Source organism: Bos taurus, chromosome 20 (genome assembly GCF_002263795.3).
Source record: "Bos taurus isolate L1 Dominette 01449 registration number 42190680 breed Hereford chromosome 20, ARS-UCD2.0, whole genome shotgun sequence".
NCBI classification, from domain to species: Eukaryota; Metazoa; Chordata; class Mammalia; order Artiodactyla; family Bovidae; genus Bos; species Bos taurus.
In genome coordinates this window covers 23,654,203-23,672,718 of record NC_037347.1, presented here as the reverse complement: position 1 = coordinate 23,672,718, position 18,516 = coordinate 23,654,203, and the positions used below count along the sequence as shown (strand labels likewise).

General features: G+C 37.4%; 1 protein-coding gene across 2 annotated transcripts in view; it reads right to left on the bottom strand.

Moving 5' to 3' along the window:
- PLPP1 (phospholipid phosphatase 1) overlaps positions 1-18,516 on the bottom strand; it is a 103,962-nt gene that overhangs the window by 67,598 nt on the left and 17,848 nt on the right. Inside the window, exon 2 of one of the 2 annotated variants that reach the window (XM_024981405.2) lies at positions 286-440. The exons of the other annotated variant lie outside the window; for it this stretch is intronic. Coding sequence (XP_024837173.1) covers positions 286-440 — 155 coding nt within the window. The remainder of the gene's footprint in view (positions 1-285; positions 441-18,516) is intronic. 2 annotated transcript variants of the gene reach the window in all.

Below are 18,516 nucleotides of genomic sequence, written 5' to 3'. Positions count from 1 at the left end.
TGTATACTGAAAAGGGTTGATTCAAATGACTTAAATGAATTCTTCATTCTAAAATAATCATTCTATAATTCCTTATGATGGCATCGAGTTGTTTGGGGCAATATCTCTCTTTAACTGGAGAAATACTGCCCTGGACTGAAGCAGTGGGTATATTCTTCAAGTAATCACTTACCACATCAACACCGGTGAAGACAATACTATGGATTTACCCCCACCCCAACTCGATCACTTCATACAGTCTCCAGCACAACAAACCCATCACTACCTACTTATTAATTTACTTACAGAGGAAATGGGTAAACCAAGTCCCACTGTGCTGAGGACAGTGGTTGTGATGGTACCGTCATGGTACGGATACTGGATGCTGTTGTCTTTACAGAAAAAGCCTCTCTGAAATGGATCTATTTGGCCCAAATTTAGAACAGCCATAGGCATGGAAGCTGTTAGGGAAGGGAAAAAAAGATACACGTGGTTAAATTCAATTCACTTCATTAGGAAGTAAAGTCTACTGAATGGGATGCAAATTTTAACTATATTTTGCCATTTCTGAAAAAGGATCACTATTCCATTATATCAAAGACTCAGGAAGGAGGCAACCATGCAGCATTAGCTCGTCCGTATCAGCCCCACCTTTATCAAGTTTAAATTCTCTTATTTGCGTTGACCTCTGATTTTAGGGACAGTCAATAAAAGAAACCCCCAGGGAAGAGAGAAAAGATACAAAATTTTGTTTCATATTAAAATTTAAATTAACAGGGGTAGAAAAAATAGAAACTGTAAGGACAGAAACAAGCCCTTTATTTTCCAAAAACAAATTAAAGATGGTTTTTATTAGCCCTGGCAGGACTCCAAAATCACTTTAACAAGCTATATAGGAATAATGTTCATTTGAAAATTTTCACCCAAATAAAATGAAAGACCAAAGAGAAGTTAAATAAAGTTAGTAGCTTCTTAGCATGTTTAAATTTATCACACTTTTAGGCTTTGTTTTATACAATTTAAACATTTAAGCATCTATTTACTATATCCTTGACACAAGGCTATGCCATAATAGAGGGAACAATAGTGTAAAACAGGCACTCAGTTCAAGAACCTAAATTGTACATGTGGAAACAGAATGCATACTCAAGAAATAGTTTTGAAACTAATAACACTAAGACAGATTTTTGAGGGATGATTAAATTGTTTTATATCTTGATTGTGATGGTAATTCCACAACTCTAAACATTTGTCAACACTCATAGAACTGTACCCAAAAAAGTAAATTTTACTGTACGTAAATTTTAAAAGGAACACCATAAAAAAAAAAAGATTAATTTCTAAAGTGGTATAAAAGGCCCTATAGGAATTCAGAGGTCAACGTGAACTGGAATAGTCAGAAAAGACTATTAAAGAACAGGCAACTAAGTTGAACTTAAAACAGCACATAAATCACAGGCAACAGGAAGGGACTCAGGAAAGCACTTAGTAGTAGAGGGATGCAAGGGCAGCATGACATCACACCAACAAGAGCACAGAGAACCAGAGAGAAGTTCTCAAGGTACATAACATTTTATAACAAATGTGTACTGCGTGCTCACACATGCCAGGCACTAGGCTCTAAAGATTAACTTGATTAATCTTAAAGATAATTTCACTTCCCCCTTTTTTCACATAAAATTATTATGAGGCTTTAAGAAATGGGGGAACTTGCTGGAACTAGTAAGTATCAGAACCAAGATTACAGCACAGGCTGTCTGTTCCTAGAGTCAGTATACATATAGTGCCTCCCATGGAGGCCAGTGATGGGCTAAATTAACAGAATTCTGACAAGGAAGATGACTTAAGTGAAGGGGAACTATCCTTTGAAAAAGTTTGTTCAATATAAAATATATGCTGTGTTCATAATAAAATCTCAATGCTAATGAAACAAAATCTTCGTTTATGCAGATTACTCATAATTCTGCAACTGTGTGGTTTTTCATGGGAGGAAGACAGGTTGAGATTTGGGGGTTTAAAAAAAGAATCATGTTTTTAAAATACTGGCCTAAAAAAGGATTTGTCCTGTAGGAAATAAAATATCACTGTCCTCTTTTGTACAGGGTTAGTAACAGGGTAAAATAAGAGGTTTTAAAAATTAACTTAAAAAATTAGAAAAGGGAGCATTAATACAGCTTTGAAATAATCTACTAATTAAATGATAAGCAGTGTGCTGACAGTGAAAATAGAAAAAGATGCATGGAAGAGTATTTTGAATATCGAAATGACTTGACTTGAGGACTCATCACAATTGTTGAGGCAGACCTGAAGATGATACTTCAGGCTTCAGAAGTAAGGAGAATGACAGTCCCATTGACAAAAATGTGAAGTTGGATGGGGAGCTGGTTTATGATGAAAGAAAATTAGTTGAGTACTGAAAATATTGCCTTTGAGATGACAAAGGCACCTTCTTAAATGCTCAGCCTCATCTAGCCCTTAAAGCTCTGATCAACTGAACCATTTGTTGTTGATGGAACATACTATGTTTTCAAAACTTTAGGTATCTATGTATATGTTCAGCCTTCTGGTGGGCATATCTGTCCTCTCGTTTCAAGTCCAAGCCAGGCACTCCCTACTTATCTGTCCCATGGCACCTTGGACACACATACATTACACAGTATTTTAAATTACTTTTTGCATTCTGTCAACAACTTGAAGGCAAAGACTATATCACCCTTGTATCCCCTGACCAGGCATAAAGATGGAGTTTAATAAAAATTTACTGAATGGCTACGGGAACATAATACAGGATGAAGATGAGAAGTAGAGAGAGATTTGCAAATTGTTAGCAAACTGTTGGTAACTTAAGCCAGGAGAATGAAACAGCTCTCAGAAAGCCTAAAGTCAAGACTAATAAAGATTTAAAAAAAAAAAATCAGGTAGGGACTAATAATCATAGTGAAATCATGAAAAGAGACTGCAGGAGAGATAGGAAGAAAAGATGATTACACACTCTAGATGGCAGGGGCTATTGTCTGTCTCGTTCAGCAGAATACATTGGCCATTCTTTAAGCACAAGAATGAAAAGAGAAGTCAATGTTGTTATACAAAAGCCAATGAAAGTAGCTTAGAGTATCAAGTCTATATCTAGGTAAATGTAGGATTTTAAAGCTAAGACTGAGGATGAGAACTGAGTAAAGACAATGAGGTCTGAGGAAAAAGATCGTCATATTTAACTCTGTGAGAGTATCTTATACCACCTCCATTAACACAACAATATCTTTATGAAGAAAATTCAATAATGAGTTTCAATATTGAGTTGTCATTGTCTAAGTACGAATCTCTTTCTTCAAGTTTAAATATATCACAATGATTTCCTCTACTGCTCATATGATTTATATACATAAACACGCATATGCATCCATACTCCAATGGACTGAAGTGCTTCTGCCCCCTGCCAAATTCTTATGTAGAAGTTCTAACCTCGAATTTTACTATAATTGGAGATAGGATTTTTAGGAGGTAATTTAGTTAAATGAGGTTATAAAGGTAGGGTCCTAATCCAATAAGATTGGTGGCTTTTTAAAAAAAGGAAGAGAGAGATCTCTTTCCACATGCACACATCTAAAGAAAGGCCGTGTGCGGATACAAGAAAGTGGCCGTCTGCAAGCCAAGAAGAGAGAGCCCTGACCATGCTTGCACCCTGATCTCAGGATCCCAGCCTTTAGAACTCTGAGAAGAAAGTTTTCTGTTGTTAAGCCACCGAGTTTATCGTGTTTTGTTATGGCAGCCCAAGCAGACTAAGACACACACATACACACAGGATAGCCATCCCCCTAGAGTACTCGACTCTAAAAAGCAATGAAATATTTCTATCTATACAGAAATTAATTTCAATGGTAGTTTTTTAGGGTAGTAATAGAGTTCTGTATCAAAGGTAGTGTTATAGGAAGATTCTTTTCAAAATAAACTCTTTCAGAGGACATATACTCCTTCCTTAATATATAAAGGCTATAGAAACATTTTTTGACCCTAATCATAACTCTAGAATATTTTTTTCTTAATTAAAATTCTCTTAAGAGAAGTCACTTTTTAAAATCTCAATTCTGCTAATAAACACATTTGTTAGCCACTGTATGTCTGCTGTTAGTGCATCTCTTCTAAGCTATATTGAGGAAGACAAATAAATGAATACCTACATTCTCCTCCAATTAAGTAATAACTGAAATAGCTCACATTTTATATACAGTACATATTTTCTTAAAGACAGGTTTTACAAAACAATCCAATGGAATCAATCTAAAATGCATTTTAAAGAGAATTATAGTTAATTTCTAGTATGTTGAAGCAAAGGTAAAGAAAAACAAGTTCTAAGTTAACTTTTTGAAAAGAATGAAATATAAATCTAGATGTTATTAAAATGACTATACTGACTTCAGTACCCACTACCTTCACCCATTTTCTCAGTTTCAGACATCTAAATAAATTATGCTATACCACAGGCACATTGAAGTGTCCATCCTCTTGAAGATCTCACTTTATTCACTCAGACATTTCAATTCCTGTTACATGACAGTCATGGTGCCAGGAAAGGAAAAAAAAAAAAAAAAGACTAAAAAAGGCAAGGAGGAACTTCCCTGATGGTTCAGTGATTAAGACTACACTTGAGGTGTGGATTTGATCCCTGGCTGGGGAACTAATAAGGTCCCACATGCCATGTGCAGTGAAGAAAACCTTCTTTTTAATCCAGTTTAAAAAAAAAAAGAAAACAGAAAAATTAAAAAAGAGAAGGAATGAAAAAAGACCTCACCAAAAAATTTTTAATAAAAGAGAGAGAAGTGCTACTGGAAAATAACACAGCTGTAACTGCAAACAGAACTGAAGCTTAGATGACTGTGACAATGCAGCAGTCAGGATCCCAGCAGTAAACTGGGGAACTTAAGAAGAGCTTAATAAGGGACTATATACAAGGTATGGAGGGTGTGGGTAAAGCTAAGCGATCATATTAATACAACCTCCTGAAGGGGCAACCATTCGTAGGCCTAAAAGGTTCGGAGAGCTATGACCTCTGGGAGGGCCAACATGACAGGATTTGGCAAGAGAATGCCAGGAGAAAAAACACACCCCTCTCTTCTTCCAGTGCTTCCCTGCATCAAACCCATCTAGAAGCCAGAGGGCAAAGTGAGTTTCCAAGTACTGAGGACAAGGCAGACAATGATGAGAGCAGATCCACACAAGGAAAAAGAAGCTATCTAGAACCTAAAGGCAGACGATAAGACCAGTCAGGGTCTCAGCATGGAATACAGAGTAAAAGTAGATAACTCGGGAGAGGTTTTAATAAAAGGACTATTCACAGAATCTATATTGAGACTATGTATTAAGAAGTTTGGACTTTATTCTGTGGGTGACAGGAAACACCCAGCCCAATCTGTGCCTTAGTGGGGGAAAAGACTCATAAAAATTGTATAAAGGAAAAAGAAGTGTGGATTTAGAATAGAAGGAAAGTCCAGAGGCAAGAAATACAAGTGTATATAACATGTTGAGGGTTGAAATAAAGAAATAACAATGGGAATAGAAGAAGAGACAGTTCTAAAAATGTTTAGGAGATTTTTCCTACAGAACTATATGGACTGTGTCTCTGTGTATACATGGATGTGTATACGGCATACATGGATGTGTATACTGTATACATGGATGTGTGTCTCTTCTCTTACATACATATACATACACCCCTATCTTCAGCCTTTGGACTCTCTACAGAATACAGTTTTCAGTTTTCCTTCACCCTGAGTAGATTACTATCTCATAGCCTTCCCTCCACAATCCCGCTTATAGTAAGCACTTCAAGGAATGTACACTGAATGAATAAACAAGCAAGCAAAAGCCTCTGTGGCACATAATAATTCTGTATAATTATAAACTTAGGTCTTGAAAAGTTTTAAGTTATTTTTCTCTCCACAAAGACCCAAGTTAAAACAAACCAAGAAAAGAACAAAAAGCAAAGAAACAAAATTGGATAACAATCTTAAGTCCAAGAACATGCTAGGGAAGCACTTCTAATTCTATAGTCTAACAATTATTTCTCAAGCTTGTTTTCCACTGGGAACAGAGAGTGCTAACAAAGATAAAAAGACTGATATACCCATGTTAACTATATAAGGAATTTATGATTCAGTAACTCCTGGAATCCTGGAGGCAATTTCTGTATAGTCCAGCGTTATCTCCAAGCAAAGCTTCAGACATGGCTACTGCAGAAGCATTTCTATCAACAGCACCCCTTACTCTTTTCTCAATGAAAAAAGGAGTTGGGGCCCCAATTCAATCCTCTTTACTGATCTACCCCAAACTGATGTCTATAAATTCCCTGCAGGAAAGCAGAAGTAAAATGAAACCACGAGTAAAAATCAATAATACTTCAAAATAGGACTTTACAAATAATTAACAATCAGCTCTACATCCATCTTTTCCTAATCTCTTCTCTAGAACCTCTAGAAACTATCAGACCTGAAATTTCATCACAAAGCACACAGTAACATATGCTACTCCATAACGGAAGTGCTCAATTCCCAACCTCAGCACCCATTCTGTACACCTTCACAGTTAGCAAAGGACTTCATTCCAAGACTCCCATGCAAAATGTTGTCACATACTGTACAACTTTACAGTGAATACTACAGGATAAATCATAATGTAGTCTCTTAACCACCAGTAAATCTTTGCTCTTACAGAAGCACCTAAAATAATTGGGGCAGCCTAGCTTACAAGACTCTTAAATAGCAACCTTGCTAGTCTTGTAGTAATTTATAAACCTGAATGGAAACTAACATGTATTGAGCACATATGATAGATCACTATCATGCTAAAGCAGCTGCACATACACTACAATTGTATATTATCTTTACACAAAGCATAGTTATACTTCAGATGTCCTACTATACAATCTGGAAAAAATTTTAAACCCAATCAGTAGCATGAGTATGAATCATATACACAGAAATATATGTGTATGTACATACACTGTTTAGTAGGCAAAATCTCTAAAAACACTGTATTTAGTGTAATTTCACTTATATAAAACAAATTACTTGCATTTATGTTCAAATATACATTGGAAAGCCTAGAAGAATACACAACCAACTTTTCAGTAGTTATCTCCAGATGGTATTAATACAAATTAGGTAGAAATCTCATTTTCTACTATATGTGCTTCCATGTTTGAATATTCATAATAAAACAAAAGATCATGATCATTGATTTTGAACTTTAAAAAATGCTTAATCCACACCTTTTTCATTGTGCTTCCTAAAATTTCTATACATGCAACTTAACTGAAAAAGTCCTATCTATGGTATAGAGATTGTATGAAACCAGGGCAAAGAAAAAAGCCTATTTTTCTAGTCTGTTAAACACAAAAAATAAAGTAACAGTAACAAAGTAACAGAAATTATCTTTTGGCTTTTATGCCTGATTGACAGGTTCTCAGAAAAGTAGCCCTACAGTGAAATAGTACTTCTGGGGTTTTTCCTATCTTGCAACTTTTGAGAGCTATGACGATTTACCACATGTGAAGTAGGTAAATCATAACAGCTGTAAGTTTAATATCTCCTAAAAAGTGTACAAAACAAATTTCCAAAGTCTGTGACATCAGAAATTTGTTTTTGAGAGTGAAAAAGTTGGCTTAAAGCTCAACATTCAGAAAACGAAGATCATGGCATCCAGTCCCATCACTTCATGGCAAATAGATGGGGAAACAGTGGAAACAGCGTCAGACTTTATTTTTCTGGGCTCCAAAATCACTGCAGATGGTGACTGCAGCCATGAAATTAAAAGACGCTTACTCCTTGGAAGGAAAGTTATGTCCAACCTAGATAGCATATTCAAAAGCAGAGACATTACTTTGCCAACAAAGGTTCGTCTAGTCAAGGCTATGGTTTTTCCTGTGGTCATGTATGGATGTGAGAGTTGGACTGTGAAGAAGGCTGAGCGCCGAAGAATTGATGCTTGTGAACTGTGGTGTTGGAGAAGACTCTTGAGAGTCCCTTGGACTGCAAGGAGATCCAACCAGTCCATTCTAGAGGAGATCAGTCCTGGGTGTTCTTTGGAAGGAATGATGCTAAAGCTGAAACTCCAGTACTTTGGCCACCTCATGCAAAGAGTTGACTCATTGGAAAAGACTCTGATGCTGGGAGGGATTGGGGGCAAGAGGAGAAGGGGATGACAGAGGATGAGATGGCTGGATGGCATCACTGACTCGATGGATGTGAGTCTCAGTGAACTCTGGGAGTTGGTGATGGACAGGGAGGCCTGGCGTTCTGTGATTCACGGGGTTGCAAAGAGTAGGACACGACTGAGCGACTGATCTGATCTGATCTTTTAAATTATGAAATATGCAAAGGAATATTACTTTAGTGGGTCTTTCAAGTTTCATATTTTTAGAAAAGCTCAAAATTGATTCAGTTTTAATAAAAACCATTAGTCTGATAGAGGAGAGAAGAAACAATTTCATTTAGGGTAAGGTTCAACACAATTTTCTGTGGTGACGAAAACGTCCAATATAATGTACTGTCCAATACAGTTGCTACTAGTCGCGCATGGCTAATAAGCACTTGCTCTGTGGCTGCTGAGAATGAAGGACTGATTTTTAATTTTATTTTAATGACCAACCTAGACAGCATATTAAAAAGCAGAGACATTACTTTGCCAGCAAAGGTCCATCTAGGCAAGGCTATGGTTTTTCCAGTGGTCATGTATGGATGTGAGAGTTGGACTATAAAGAAAGCTGAGCACTGAAGAATTGATGCTTTGAACTGTGGTGTTGGTGAAGACTCTTGAGAGTCCCTTGGACAGCAAGGAGATTCAACCAGTCCATCCTAAAGGAAATCAGTCTTGAGTGTTCATTGGAAGGACTGATGTTGAAGCTGAAACTCCAATACTTTGGCCACCTGACGCGAAGAACTGACTCATCTGAAAAGACCGTGAAGCTGGCAAAGATTGAAGGTGGGAGGAGAAGAGGACAACCGAGGATGAGATGGTTGGATGGCATCTCCGACTCAATGGACAAGAATTTGAGTAAACTCTGGGAGTTGGCGATAGACAGGCCTGGCGTGCTGCAGTCCATGGGGTCACAAAGAGTTGGACACAACTGAGCGACTGAACTGAACTGAACTGAACTTCATCCTAAATAGCTACATATAATTAGAGGCTTTATAATGGATACTGCAGATTTAGGGGGTTAAAGATAAACTGAGGTTGAGAGCCAACAAATTTTACTAAGACTTAATACACAGCAAACCTAACTTTGATTCCCTAACTTAAAAGGAAACAATTATGAAGTACTTGAGTAAACATAGATTTAACTGTGAGCTAACGGTCAGAATAAAATTCCCCCACAAAAATACTCTTGGCTTGCTTCCTTTAAAGAACCTATCCCTGTTGCATTCCTCAAATTTTAGAACCCTGAATTGGTTTCTCTCTCCAGGCAACTAGCCTTCTTAGACGGGGAAGAAAGAGGGCCAGTCAAGTAATGTGGGGGTACTCTCCTACCCTTCACCAACCTCCAATCTTCCCACTCTTCTGTCCTGGAGTAAGAAGGTCCTTAATCTCTAAGCCAGCAGAGTGCCTTATTGTCTCTGGATGCCCAAAGTCTGCCTTTATAGCATTCCACCTTCATGGCAGCTACCAACTGTGGCATCACCAATTCAATGGACATGAATTTGAGCAAACTCCGGAAGATAGTGAAGGGCAGGGAAGCCTGGTGTGCTGCAGTCCATGGAGTCACAAAGAGTTGGACACAACTGAGCGAATGAACAACAACAACCAACTGCTTATTACCTCCAGAATTATTCCTACTCTTAGTGGAGGCCATGAACACTCAGCTTAGCTGTATAAAAATACGACTACTCAAAGACATTTAAGTTTTGGTAATTCATTCCAAGTCGTACAATATTTATGCTTATAAAATACCATATAGTTTTAAATTTCACTTCACTAAAAGCTAAATTCTGTTCTTAGTATACCGCCTGACCATCTACTTCTAACCTAAGGAATTATCAGGAACACTATCTATCTCTCAAGAGGGTAATAATCACTACTGTTAGAACAGGAAAAAACAGAATTCTTTCCTGGTAGGTTTCTCAATTTATCCCACATAGTGAGGTCTCTAAAGTAGCAGTTCTTTAACTTCTTGGGGTTCCCAGACTCCTTTAAGTTTTTAATGAAAACACAAGAACTTCTGCCATATAGTTTTACAACCTGTACACTGACATACCAAAAAGGTCATCTATGGACACTTCTATTATAAAGGTATAAGAAACATAATAAAAATAATACTGTAAAGGCCACAGACCTAAGTGATCAGTAGAATATGACCTCAGAAAAGCTAGAATTAATTCAACCTGATATTACTATATCTTCCCTTAATTTTCTTTCCTCTTCTCCTCCTTCCAATTTTACCCTCTTCCCATCACCCCTCTTTGCTCTTAACAGTTCATTTCCTTATTTGGCTATTTTATAGAACTAAAGTCATTTATGGCAGAAAGTGAAGAGGAACTAAAAAGCCTCTTGATGAAAGTGAAAGAAGAGAGTGAAAAAGCTGGCTTAAAGCTCAACATTCAGAAAATGAAGATCATGGCATCTGGTCCCATCACTTTATACCAAATAGATGGAGAAACAGTGGAAACAGTGTCAGACTTTATTTTTTAGGCTCCAAAATCACTGCAGATGGTGACTGCAGCCATGAAATTAAAAGACGCTTACTCCTTGGAAGGAAAGTTATGACCAACCTAGATAGCATATTCAAAAGCAGAGACATTACTTTGCCAACAAAGGTCCGTCTAGTCAAGGCTATGGTTTTTCCAGTTGTCATGTATGGATGCGAGAGTTGGACTGTGAAGAAAGCTGATTGCTGAAGAATTGATGCTTTTGAACTGTGGTGTTGGAGAAGACTCTTGAGAGTCCCTTGGACTGCAAGGAGATCCAACCAGTCCATTCTAGAGGAGATCAGTCCTGGGTGTTCTTTGGAAGGAATGATGCTAAAGCTGAAACTCCAGTACTTTGGCCACCTCATGCGAAGAGTTGACTCACTGGAAAAGACTCTGATGCTGGGAGGGATTGGGGGCAGGAGGAGAAGGGGACGACAGAGGATGAGATGGCTGGATGGCAACACCGACTCGATGGACGTGAGTTTGAGTGAACTCTGGGAGTTGGTGATGGACAGGGAGGCCTGGCATGCTGCAATTCATGGGGTCGCAAACAGTCGGACACGACTGAGTGACTGAACTGAACTGAACTGATTCCAATGTTATGTTTCCTGTTCTAATTTCAAAAGTCAAAGTTTATTTCTTTAAAGAAAAGAAAAAACATTTGTTGAATACCAACTATTTGCCAGGTATTTGTCTATATTCTATCTAACAATCCACGATGGGGAGAGTATCCTCCAAATCTGGATGTTTGAAAATTTACAAGTCACTAAATCAGAGAAAAGTCAAGATATAAATCACAAAACAGTTGGGTACGAATGAAAATATGGCAAGTAAAAATTTAAAGTATAGTTAAAATACTACACGTGAAAATGTAGTTTTAGATTTATGTATTAAAAATTAATGAAACAAACATTCAACACAATAACTTTTAAAAGCTCAAGAAAGTGGAAAAATATAGGACAGAAATTAATGAAACAGAACAAGGAAAAATCAAATCAATAAAACCAAATGAGATTTTACAGATTAATGAAATAATCAGGCTTGCTAAAGTTTAACAAAAGAAAAACAAATACAGCAAATTATTAAAAATTTCAAACAGCACTAACTATATCTTAGAACTAAATTTTATCAGAAACTCATGGATGTTAAGCAACTCACCCAAGAGTACAAAGATCTTGGGTGTGTACTAGGACAGGTACTAGAATTACAGTTGGTAAATAGGGAAGTCAGAATTTTGACAAAAAGTTCCTCTTCTTTTCATATCATACCACCTCTCTTAGAATAACTATCAGGGTCTCAGTCTCCTTACAAATGAAAAAGAATGACATTTCTTAGGTCTCTTTTCAATCCATGATTCTATGAGCTTAAGCTGGTCTGTATATAAACAGTTTATTTCCTTATGTTGGTTCGATTGGGGGTGAAGGCAGAGTTGCTCTGTGTGACCAAGAATACATCTCAATCTACTACACTGAACCATCCTAATGTGTAAGTGCACTTTGCAAAACTTGAAAGAAACCTCAGCAAAACTTACAAGAAAAATAAACAGCGAACTTACAAGAAAAATAAACAGTGAGGTAACTGCTTCTAGGAGCTGATGCTTTACCAAAAAGGTAATGGATAAAACCCATATGTAAGAAATATTCTCCCTTCCAAAAACAAAATCCAACATATGTAAATTTAACCATGTTTGTTCATTTCCCTACATGTACATTTGGGTCTAACAAATAAGTCTACAGTTACTTTTGTGAAACTTGCTTCAACAAACCCTTTCATTTTCTCCTTTTAGCAGTCCAAGGTTAAAAGTAAATAAAATTTTTGGGGCTTTTTACTACTTAGTGTTACCTGAGCAGTTTTTAGAAAGTTCTATTCATTCCAAATTTAAGGAATGTTCTTTATTTGGTGTCCAATTCAGTTTGAATAAAATACATTTTGGAGAGAAAAACATGCAATATTTTTCTTGCTTTCTTTGGAAACAGGTGTTGCACATCTTTCCAGAATCACATGAAAACTCTTCCTGCAAATTGACAGGAGTTGTGTGTTATTTTTAAACAAAAAGGGTTCTCTTCTCCTCCTCTATAAAGGTAAAGAAAGTTTTTCAAAATTTTACCAACTTGAACAAGTGAAACTAGGAAGTATGCCAGGTAAGACAGTCTGTTTCCTCTGCATATCAAATGCTGAGACTCCTTGATTCATATTCCAGATCATTTGACAAATGTTTCACATCTAGCTCACAGCTAGACATTCATATCTGGCACTCAAGAGAGAATGCAGACTAGAGATGAATATCTGAAATTTCAATTATAAAAGGGATAGCTGAAGCCATGAGATCTTACTAAGATCAGAAAAAGTGGCAAGAACAATAATCTAAAGAAAAAAGAGACAGCTAACTAATAACCCACCTAGGTGGCGCTATTGGTAAAGAACATGCCTGCCAATGCGGGAAACAAAAGAAACGCAAGTTGGATCCCTGGGTTGAGAAGATCCACTAGAGAAGGGCATGGCAACTCACTCCAGTATCCTTGTCTGGAGAGTCCCATGGATGGACGAGCCTGGCAAGCTACATTCCATAGGGTCGCAGAGAGTCGGACACAACCGAAGTGACTTAGCACACACGCATGCCAATTAATGAGAAATGAACTACCAGGTAAGTAGGATAAAGAACATGAAAGAACAGTGTCAAGGAAAATGAGGAGGGGCACTTCTCAAAAATGCCAGTAATGTTTTTACTTAACTCCCTGACAGTATGCTAGGTTTCTTTTAATCACTTTAAAAGGTAAATGTTATTACATCATTTTGAAGATGAAGAAACTGGCCCGAGGGAACTTAGGTTGCAGGATTGTGACTCAAAACCCACGTCAATGAGGCCATGAGCTTTTTGGGTTCAGATGGTCTTGACAATTACAGATGCCACTTAAAAAGAAGCAGAGCAGAAAAGGAACACACAAGTGGTAACTGATGAACCATGACAGAAGAACTGCAGTACTCTGAGTGAAAACAGAAAGACTGAAAGAATTAGAGAAAGAGAGTAAGTAATTGGGTAAAAAAACTTTTAAATGTCTTGTGATATAAAAGGAAGGAAAGGGGAGAATTTGGTCTACACCTTGAAGGATAAATAGAGCAAAAGAAGGGTGATGATTTTTTTGCTCTTGTCTATGGTGCAAAAGATGTGACAGTGAGCTGATGCAGTGAAATGCAGGTAGTGGGAGAGGAGAACTTGAGAATGAGGATGAATGGCTGGAGCTGAATCCACAGGAGATGAAAGGAAATGTAAACATACTGAGCTGCTGCTAAGTCACTTCAGTCGTGTCCGACCCCATAGAGCCCACCAGGCTCCCCCGTCCCTGGGATTCTCCAGGCAAGAACACTGGAGTGGGTTGCCATTTCCTCTCTAGTGCAGGAAAGTGAAAAGTGAAAGTGGAGTCGCTCAGTCATGTCCGACCCTCAGCAACCCCATGGACTTCAGCCTTCCATGCTCCTCCGTCCATGGGATTTTCCAGGCAAGAGTACTGGAGTGGGGTGCCATTGCCTTCTCCAAAACATACTGAGACAACTCATCAAAAGCAGGGTTATACTTGTGGCTGATTCATGACATTGTATGGCAGAAACCAGCACAATATTATAAAGCAATTATCCTCCAATTAAATATAAATTTTTTTTAAAAAGGGTTGGTTACTGTTAGGGTTTTTGTGTTGTTGTTTTTTTTTTAATGTTTCCTATTTGATTTGTATTGCTCTGCAATGTAATCAGGTTCTGGTTACTCTTGGGACACCACATTCAGTATTAGTACACTCCCCTTGGCCCTTTGGCCTTGATGGAAACATGTGACAAAGGAAGAAAGGGAGCTGAAACAGTGTGAGCACCTCTGTGGATCTGATACCATACCAAACACTTAACAATAATTTTCATTTAATCCTTACAATACTAGAACACAAGCTCCAAAAAGGCAAAAATTTCTTTTGTTCTCTGATATACCTCAAGCACCTAAGACAGTTCTTAGTACAAGGTTGGCCCTCAACAAATATTTAGTGAATTAACAAAGAGTCACCATGCTATTACTATCCCCATTTTAAAGATGAGAGGATGACTCAAAGAGGATAAGTAACATAATTAAAGTCATACACATAATAAGGGTGAAATTAAAAATATTTAACAACTAGTACACACCAGCACGGTCATTCAGAACAGATGCCAGCTGGTGCTAGAGGAGCTGGGTTCTGCTTCAACCTTTTAGTTGTAGAATCTTGGGTAGGTCCATGGGAGGGTTGTGGGTGAGGGAAGGTAAGACTCAGATGTATACTGTCTACCAGTTTTGATAGTAAGTGATGCGTCCAGGACTCAAACACACACTTATCTGACTAAAGCCTTCTAAATGAAGTAGCAAATGGGACCATTTGCAAAAAAATGAGGAGAGTAGGAGATAACTGGAGTTTAATAGAGTAGAAAAACTGCAATGGGAAACAAATAAATTAAAAACTGATAACTGAGCTCAATCTGTTGCCAGACAATTAGGGAAAAAAAAAAAAAGATAGTCCAACTGTGGTAGGGTAAAGTGCAAGGAGGAATAAGAGAAATATGAATGGGCAGAGCAAAAGTACAGGATGAAGATTTTCAATTCCAGGTAATTAATTTGGATATGCTTCAGTAAGAAATGAAAAATCAACACTGGCTTTGAGCAAGAAAAGACTTGATGGAAGTTGTACCTCAAGATGAGTTTGTGCGAGGTAGAGAGTGAGAAGGTGAAGAGCGGGAAGCCACGTGGGAGGGGTCCGTGGTCGAGAGCACTATATATTTGGGTGTGATTCACAGAGATGGCACTCAAAGTATCCAGGGGCAAGAGTTCAAAGAACAGTGCACCCTCAACTTTTAGAAATACCTACATTCTGGTCACTGGCTTGTAGTCACTACCTCTCTGTGGCTGACATGGTTTTACTATAAAAAGTACTTAGTTATCGTTTTGGTTTTCTGTTTAAGTTGAAACAAAAGGGAGAAAGTACAGTTTAGATATAAGTGACATTTACCAAACAAAGTTTTACTCTTTGTGGTTTTCTGTCAATAATTACCTATAATATCCTCAACCTTGGAGTCTCTTAGTTCATTAAGACACCTAAAATAAATTTGTGTATGTATTTAAACAGCTTTTTAAAAAATCCAAGACAACTATATGGGCAGGTTATTTTAATATATACCCTGAGATTTCTGCACAAAAAACAAGTTAGCCTATTTATTTATACACTAACAAAAATAAAAAGGAGAAGTTGGTCACCTGTTGTTACTGCCCCAGAAAGGCACACAGTGCCAACTGGCCAGGAACAACATTCATTCCTTCCACTCTCTCCTAGTAACAGCTGTTCTCTTTTTTTCTTCAAGCTGGCAAAGGTCACATTCAGTAGCAAACTTTCCATGCAGATTTCTACATGCAAAAAGCAAGGAGAAGGCTGACGTAACAGGGTGTGGGAAGAGACAGCTGATTTTGTTCTATTTTAATTTCTCCTGGGCATTTACCAGGAATATATTTTGGGCTTCTTTGATATCTGGAGCTATAACTATTAATCATTTTTCAGCAAAAAAAAAAAAAAAGCATTCTGTTTACATGAAACTGGACTTGAAGATGATATAAGCAAATTTTGAAGTAGGCAAAAAACTATAGCAAAATTGTACAGTAATATTTACATCATTAATGGCTGCCTAATTAAAATGCATTAGGCTAAGTGAAGAGGCCAAATTCAAAAGACTGCATACTGTATGACTCCATTTACTACATGGCATTATATGACATGCCATTTATATGACTTTATAGGATGGAGAACAGACTAGTGCTTGTCAGAGGTGCAGAATGGTGGGAGGAGCTGACTAAAAAAAAGAAATATGAGGGAATTTAGGGCGGCAACAGACTAGTTCTGTATCTTGATTGTGTGGTGGTTACATAACCCTAAATTTTAAATTGTCGACAATTCACAGAACTGTATCCCCAAAGAGTGAATTTTACTATATACACTTTTTTTAATGTTAGCTTAAGCCTCACATCACCTCTCTCTACTCCTTTTTTCAAATCTCTTCCACAAGCTCCAAACAAAAACCCCACCCCCTCCACCCAGCTAACACCTACTTGCCATTCCAGCTTCTTTCTATTCAGTTCCTCCTGGAATCTTTCCTTTGGTGTGGCAGGGTGGGGTCCTAAACAGAGCTGAGGCTTTGTAGTCAGATACACCTAGTTGGGCTTACTTTTGGCATTCTCCCAGTTACTACTTGAGTGAATATGGGCAAATTAACTAGCTCAGTTTCCTCATGCAGTGAATGCAAATAAATAGAATTTATGTACCTCCCTGTTGTAAACAAATTAAATGCTATTCCCTGATCTTTCTCCTCTGCCTACTGCCTTCAGAATCACTTTCTGAGTTTCCACAGACCTGATACTTACATAAAATTATCACAACACTTAACTCATGTACTGAAATTATTTATCTCTGGCAAATAAAATGGCTCGGTATCTCTCTGACTCCTAAACTCACAGAGGCCAGCATGTTCACTGACAGATAGTTAAATTGTTTGAAGAATATTGTGTCAACCTGATCTGGTCTTACTGTTAAAGAAGGAAATACTGGAAGAGAGAGAATCAGGAAGAAAAGGCTAGAACACCCTGAGACAGTCTGGGGTGGATGACTCAAGAAGGTTTTCCAAAATATCTACTAAGGTGTTACATACTGAACTACAGCACAAAAACTGCAGATAACCTAAATATTTAAAAACAGAGGTAAAGAGGGTTATGCCAAAAACAATGAAATACCACATAACCATTGAAGGTAACTTCGTAGAAGACTATGTCAAAAAGAGTACACGAAGTAACATCTCAACTTTTTTTTAGAGCACCGGTTTTTAAAAAAGTGTTAAGTTCATAAATATAAAAAGATACATAACCAAAATGTTAAAAGGCGTCATCTCTCAGTGGTAGTGAGATTAGTAATGATATTTATTTTCTTTTCTGGGCGTTTCAGAGTTTACCAATTTATTACATGTTAATTCTAGAAAATTTGGAAACCACAGAATAATTATTTTAAAAGAAAAAACTAATCTAGATTTCACTAATGATGCTATTCCATGTCCAAGACTCAGATGTCCAAAAATGGGGGTAAAATACATCATGCTGAATCCATATAGTAACATCATGTATTTCCAAAGTAAAATAGATTATAAACTATATACCTTTGGGAAAGAAACAAGATATGAGCAGTTCCTCTATTGAGAAAGTTTTTTAACTTGGAAGATCTATGAACAGATATACAGGAATATTTCATCAAATATTAACTACTGTATCTTTCTTTGAAAGTTTATTAAGAGACAACAAATTTCAGAAGACAATATAACATAGTGAATCAAGGAGAAAGTTCCTCCTTGAAACACAGTGTCTATAGAATTTATTTAGTCTTTAGCTTAAAAAAATGACACGTGCCTGCTTAGTCGTTCAGTTGTGTCCAACTCTCTGTGACCCCATAGACTACAGCCCGTCAGGCTCCTCTGTCCATGAGATTTTCCAGGTAAGAATACTGGAGTGGGTTGTCATTTCCTTCTCCAGGGGATCTTCCCCATGGGATCATAAACTACACCCCCCCCAACCCCATATCCTGCACTGCCAGATGATTCTCTACCATTGAGCCACCTGGGAAACCCAAAGAAATTATGAACTGTAGGGATTTATCCAGGTATTATTTAAGTTTGTAAAACAAAGCATCCCACATTCAGGTGAGAACACCTGATTAAGTTATTTCTCTCTCTGAACCAACGAGACTTCCAGTCTCAGAAATCCCATCCACAAACTTCGCTTAACCAACGAAATCTCCTTTTTCAGCAACTAGGCAACCGA